Below are 6,798 nucleotides of genomic sequence, written 5' to 3'. Positions count from 1 at the left end.
CCTAAACTGATGGAATTCTACCTATTGCACAGGAACTTCCAGTCCCTGCTCACTCTTTTGCAACCTTAATAAACTGCCTGGACAATGGCAGTTCAGTCATTATAGTCAGTAGGCATTTATGCAATTTTTGTATCTTTAAGGCACACTGCTATTTTTTTCAGATCTGAAAAGTGCAAGAAGCTTCTTTTTTTCTCTTTTCTTGCAGATGTTTCAAAAAACATTCAGTGGAAGAGGCCCAAAACTTTTTCAGTGATGTGTGATGAGCCTCTTTGGACTTGAATTTAACCTTGCAGGCTTCCAATGCTAATACTCCAAGCAATTCCCAGCGGAGCTCATGACCCGTCTTGTGTTTTCACATGAGTACAGTGAATACAGATCACCATTGCAGGAATTTAATAGTTTGTGAAGACAGATCACCACTGAAGGAATTTAGTAGTACCTTCTGCCTTGTTACTACCTTAAAAAAATAAGGATTCTGCTCTGTTGCTTGAAAGGAATTTCAAACAGTTGAACATCCCATCTCTGAAATCCCACCACTTCCCAGCCGCCTCCTTCGCTCATGAAAATTGCAAATAACAAACATCTGTTAAATCAAGGAGAAAAACCAACAAATGCACATGTTTTATTGCAAAATCCTTGGCCTTTCTGTTGATGTGTACAGTGGACTTTTTGTAACCTGGCTTTTCTTGGTTTTTTTGAAGTTTCTACTTATGAGAGTGGGACTTCGTAAGTCCAAGTACCAGAAGTGTTTAATATCTCCCTGTACGTGCAGATACCTCTCTGTGCTCTTGCAGGGCCTTTCATGCTGTTCTGAACGGTGACCGAAGGAAGAAAAACACTCTTTGCCCTCAGGTGTTAACTTGCCTTTGTTCAAATCCATGTGTGGGGTTTTTTTATTTTATTTACAATAATACCTATTGTAGAATGGTCAGAGTAGTAGCAAGAGGCTTTTGTTTTTAACATGCTGTTTTAACTAGCTGTTGTAAACATGTCAGCTGGATCTCGAGAAGAGCTTAAACAGGAAGGTAGAACAGCAGTCTGTAAAAATGTTTTGTGTGTGAATTGGAAAAGGAGAGACCAAGGTTTCTACATAAAAAGCTGGAAGAGAGATGCTGGCAGCACTGGTGGAGTGGTTCTGAGTTAGGGCAGTGGTAGAGAAAGGCTGGCATTTACACACATCTCTGGCACAAAGGTTCATCTGGGCAGAGTGGTTTTTCTGGGTGTGCATTCCTAATGCCAGTGGTATTATGGATTCCTAGAGCTCACCAAGTAAGTGGTAGTTGGAGATCCCTCAGTATTGTGGTCACTTGGGCTTTCTCTTGAGGTGTGTGTGGACACACTTGGAGAGTTTTACTGGGCTGATGTAGAGCACATTCTGTGTGAAAACACCAGCAAGGACTTTTCTCGCCCTCTGCTCATTACGTGGCAGATATTACAAATAAATCCCAAATGTCATTGCCTTCTTAGGTAGTGCTGTCATAGCCCAGCAAGTGAAGAATTTTGGAGTATCCTGGAAGACTTGTTTTCACTTGTCCTTTGGCGTAGCTACAAGGTGTCTGAACAATCAGTTAAGACTAAGAGGTGACTGACTCAGGAGACAGTTGCTTAAATCTGAGGTGGCTTTTAACTGGCTGGGTGTGGGATGTGCACTCACCTCTAAGCCTGTCAATCTTGGACTCACCTTCTGCTGTGCTTTCTTTGGCAGAAGGAATTTCTCTACCATAACAAAGCTCTCACAACTCAACGTGCTCGACTCACTGAAGTTGTTGCATTCACTGCAAACAGCTCTACAAGACTCCACCAGAGTTTTTGTGCTGCACATGCCAAAAAGGTAGAGTTTCGTAGCCAGGATTTTAAAGCTGCTAGTCCTCTCTATCTGACAACACTATCTTCCCAAGCCTTTGGCACTTTGTGTCTAAGAGTGGATGAAGCTGTTTAATGGTAGAGGATCTGAAAACCCAAAGGAAAACTGGAACCTGTCAGACAAAGCAGGACTAGCCCCCAGGAAAACAGGCAATGTTGCTGTCGGATCAAAGCCCAGCTTTGTTACAGCCTCATCTGTAGCACGTGCTGTGGTCATTCATGGATTTCAACATAGGCTTCTTTGATCATTTGCATATACACATGCACATATTTTTTATCAGGTAATGGTGTGAGGATGTGTTATTCCACTATGTGAAAAATGCCATCAGAAGAGAGCTGTGTAGCATGGGAGCGTTCTGTGGCATGGACCTATTTTTAATCCTAAAGAAAGTGACCTGTGAATGCCCCAAATCCCATGTAGTCTTACCACTTACTACGAAAAATGCATCTCATAAATTATGTGATTTGACTTTTTTTTTGCTCCAGAGACAAAAGAACTGTTTTACAGCTGACACTGAGTTAGTCTTTATGACCTGTGGGGAAATTCTCAACTGCATTTATAGAAGAGAAAGATAAGGACAGGTAACTTAATTGTAAGCAAAAATTTGCTCTTTTTATGGCATGCTCCTTTACTCCTTTGCTTTAACCACTGGTTTGTGATATTTCTATTTCAAGTGACTTTTCCATCCCAAATCAGCTGAATGTGCCTATCAAAAAATGCCCAGCCTTTGGGACTTGAAACTCTGTTAACTTTCCATGTTTCAGAAAAGAATTTGAAAACAAAATTAAGCTCAGATTTTAAATGGGTGACGAACACTCAAGCTGTTTTTAATGGTATCGCAACAAAATTCACTCCAGCTGCTAACACGTGGGATCATGCCAAAACTCACTTTCTGTTCATGGAGTCCAGTCCTTTCGCTGCTGCTGTCGTGTGTGTGTGATCATTCTCTTTTGGAAAAAAATCTGTCCTCAAATTCTGGGTAGCATTAAGAACGTAAAGAATAAAATATCTGCCTGCTAGAAGCAGCTCAAACAAAGGCCATTGGCTAAATAGGTTTATGCTCTTGTAGGAGCATGAACAATAAAGGCTAATGGATACTGGATTGCATTAGTGAGAGCAGAGCCAGCAGGTCGAGGGAAGTGATTATTTCCCTCTTTTTGGCTTTTGTGAAGCCACATCTGGAGCTCCTTCCCCTGTAGCAGATGCCGAGACCCTGGAGGGGAGCCTGGCAGGGGCTGGAGCCGGCGGTGCCCCCTGGGTCTGAGGGAGCTGCCTTGGCCTGGTCGGGAGAGAGGGGATGGAAGGGGTCCCAGTGCTTTCATAAGCACCCAACTGGTGGCTAGGAAGACTCTTCTCAGAGGTGCACACAGCAAGAGGAGGAGAAGCAACAATTAAAACTAGCAACAAGGCAAAGCTTGGTAGGAATGAGAGGATAAGAAGTGTTTAACTGCCCAGCAGATTCGGTTAAAGTTTAGCTGCATAGAGCCTGGAAAATCCTGATGTAGAGAGATAGCCTCCCTCTGAGCAGGAGCTGGAACTGGAGACTTTCTGAGCCTTCTCCCAACCAAATTGTTTTGCCATTCTGCAGCAGAGAGCCTGAGTCAAAGGTTTCATCAGTCGCCGTAGTCCAGAAATCTGCACACGTTTCACGACTGATCTTATTCTGTGTATATGACAAACAAATGTGAGAGGGATTAATAGCTGGCAGCAGTAAGAGTGGCAGATGTTGTGTGACACTACCAATACGGCTTTTATTTCTGTATCACCAGTTAATTTCATGGCATTCAGGAAAGGCAGAGGGTATTTGCTCAAAGTATTTACAGCTCAGTTTGCCATGACACAAAAGAGGAAACGTTGAAGGATGATGTTTGTAGCACAGGGACCACACAAGCGTGCCTGCCTGGAAGCATAAAGGGAATTAATTTGTTTATCTATAGAGGAAGTTATCTCGGATAGCTCTTTGTGTTTAACTCCCCAAGTGGATGTGTTTCTCCTACACTGAGGTTCTTCTGCAAGTGGGTTAATTTAATTTGAGGCATTCTTCTTCAGGAATAAGAACCCCAGGAGTTCATCACAAATGTAATCCGCATTAATTCTGCTGGCACTCATTGTATTAACCTTAATTATGATGGGTGGGTGGTGTTCATGGGGGGCAGCCTTTGTACTGCCAGGGAATGCTTTGGGGATTCTGTGTTCCTACAGCTGCAGGAGAAGTGGGATAGGGATGGGGATGCTCGTCACGTGGAAAAGAAGTTGCGTGCAAGATGCTTGGTCTGCTCTTAAAACCTCATTTCATCCCAGTTCCCTAAACATGACACTGGGCTGAAGCACGTGAGGACCGAGATCCTCCGGTGATTTGTGTAACCTTTCTCCTCCAAATCTGTGTTTAACTCCTCCTTTTTTTCTTTCTGTCTTTTTTCCCTCCCCCAGTACAGTTGCACACAAGTTCCCTGTTAGGCTGGCAAGGAACAAGTCGATAGGTGTTGGTTTCTCTTAAAACTCTGGTGCTTCCATAAAACAGAAATTCTCCAGAAGTGGGGAGAGGGTGGGGAGAACTGTATTGTTGTCTTCCCAATGTCCATGCAGGCTGCCAGCAGTGGGGATGGGATCTGGAGCCTCAGCTCTTTGCTGAACTGTCTGAATTGAGGAAATGTTGAAGTTCTCTACCTGCTTTCTGGTGTATTGAATGGGAATATTCATGTTTTCTGAGAAAAGTGTGAAAGCACTTTGAACATCATGCTGTCATTACTGTTATTTCTTTGCTAGAAATGTGACTTGTGGTATTAAAAAAAAAAAAAAAAGCAAATGCTCTTATTGCAGTTCAATATGGGTTGAGAGATCAAGGATTTTTTTCCCAGCTGTCTTTCATGTTTTCATCCCATGGATCAGAAGACTGAGGCAAAGTGATGCTGTAAAATAATGTTTAAAAAGTCTGAGCAATGTTTGCTGTTTCGGAGGCACAGACCTCAGATGCTGGAAGCATGCAGAGTTTCCCCTAAAGTATTCAATGTTTGAAAACGTTGGAGGGCAAAAGACCATGAGCACTAGTCAGTAACCTTGCCAAAATAAACTGTCAGATGTGAAGGCAAGTTTTCAGGGACAAAAACGAAGATTTGCTGCTCTGTTGACTCTGTGTGTGACACACCAGGGACTCCACATGTGCGGTGTGGTTTGTCCTGGGATCAGCTTCCCAGGCCGTTTTCCCCAGGCTCTATGTTTTGTGCCCCTAATGAACTCTGCACCCTTGAGCACCTCTTGCTCCAAGTAGCAAAAGCACCCCAAGCTTTGGGAGGTAAAAGAGGATTTTTGAGTGGAAAGAATGCAGTTGTATACATACCCAACATGCTATCTCCTTTAGAGAGAGACAGATGGATGGATAGATGGATAATATATATAGCAAAAATGATGGTTGTTTTAAACAGGCACACACAATAATGCCAGAAAACAATCTATAAAAAATGCATAACCAGAGAGCATTAACTGGCGTGTAGTCTTGAGAAACATGCAGGGGAAGGGCACAGTTTGTAGGGGAAAAGAAGAGTTGGTAGTGGGAGAGCGAGAACTTCTGGGCCCGTGTGCCAGAGGAGCAGCGTCCTCCGTGTGTAACCGCATTAGCCGAAACCTGAATCCCTGTGCCTGTAATTAGCGCAGAGATGCTAAGACAGGATCCCTGGGAAGGAGCTGCATCTCCCCCGCCGTTTTTGAGCCGGGCTACAAATGGGCATCGCTCTCGGGTTGCCTCTCCCCGCTGCAGGCGCGGTGTTTGAACAGCCCCTTAATGGGCTGTGAAATGACGCGCTTTGAAGACTTCGCCGAGCGCCCGCGGTTCTTTGGGCGGCACGGCCGCGCACAAAGCGCCAGCGCGGCGGCGTCGCGCCTCCATCCCGCCTTTTCCGCGCTTTCCCGAACCTGTTGGTTCCCCCCTCGGCCTCCGCGGCGCTGGGAGAGGCGCAGGCAGGAGGAGGTTAAGGAGCGAGGGCGTTGCTGGCTGCCTGATGTCATGGAGGCCGGCGGCGGCTGAGGGGCCCTTTGTTGGCAGCGGAGCCCCAGCAGCGCCCGGCGGCTGCCGCGCACGGCCGGCACCACTGACTCTGCCCAACTTGGTTGGCTTCGCTTTTTCCCTTCTTTCTGCTTTTATTCTTTTTTCTTTTTTTTTTTTTTTTTTTTTTTTTTCCCTCCCTTCCTCTCTCTCCCGCCAAAAGAGTTGGGAAGGAGGGAAGATGGCTGGAGTTAACTCCCCGGGAGAGGAGGTGCGGGGCCCCTGGATTTTCCGCCTCTCGGGCTCGCCCTTGTAATGCTTTGCGGAGCGCTGGATTTCGTCGAATATTCCTGGATATTTTGTTTTAGGCTTCTCCTGGATATGTTTTAGACTTCTCCTGGACTTTTTAGACTTTTACCGGATCTTTTTAGATTTTTTTTTTTTTTAATTTAGACTTCTAACGGATAATTCCACACAGAAGAAGCTGAAGGAGGGGGGGAAGGGAAACCAGACAGCCGAAGCCAAACTCTAACAAATGAAAATGTTGGAGATTTGCTTGAAATTGGTGGGTTGCAAATCGAAGAAGGGGCTTTCCTCCTCCTCTAGCTGCTACCTGGAAGGTGAGTACCCACAGGGGCCGGGGTTGGGACGTGCTCCGGGGGGCACAACCCGATCACATCACCACCATCCCGGACACGAGTTTTATCCCTCGACTGCAAGTTGGGGCCAGGTTTGGGGGGATGTTTGGAACTGGCCAGGTTCAGGCTGGGCTTTCCCGTGCGGGGGTGAAAAACCGAGCGGTGTCGGCGGCGTGCGGACCCAGGTGCCTTTCATTAATGCAGTTACAGAGGGAGCGCGGCTCTACCATTTATGGTTGTAAAATGTCAAGTGATCTTATTGCCGAGCCCATAAACAAATCCCTATCTTCAGGCCTCAGCTTTATTTTTTTTTTTTT

The 6,798-nt window shown here is 45.5% G+C and overlaps 1 protein-coding gene across 5 annotated transcripts in view; it reads left to right on the top strand.

Annotated features, from left to right (window-relative positions):
* Positions 1 to 6,798, top strand: part of ABL1 (ABL proto-oncogene 1, non-receptor tyrosine kinase) — a 78,906-nt gene that overhangs the window by 39,829 nt on the left and 32,279 nt on the right. The window contains exon 1 of one of the 5 annotated variants that reach the window (XM_008642214.2): positions 5,848 to 6,463. The exons of 3 other annotated variants lie outside the window; for them this stretch is intronic. In XM_008642214.2, the coding sequence (XP_008640436.1) occupies positions 6,379 to 6,463 (85 nt within the window). In that variant the 5' untranslated portion in view covers positions 5,848 to 6,378. Of the gene's footprint in view, positions 1 to 5,847; positions 6,464 to 6,798 lie in introns of those variants that run through there. One more of the 5 variants, XM_017745581.1, reaches the window with a different exon arrangement.

This window comes from Corvus brachyrhynchos, unplaced genomic scaffold, assembly GCF_000691975.1.
Source record: "Corvus brachyrhynchos isolate BGI_N302 unplaced genomic scaffold, ASM69197v1 scaffold59, whole genome shotgun sequence".
Classification (NCBI taxonomy): domain Eukaryota; kingdom Metazoa; phylum Chordata; class Aves; order Passeriformes; family Corvidae; genus Corvus; species Corvus brachyrhynchos.
The sequence above is the reverse complement of the archived record's forward strand: the minus strand, read 5'-3'. Positions and strand labels throughout refer to the sequence as shown.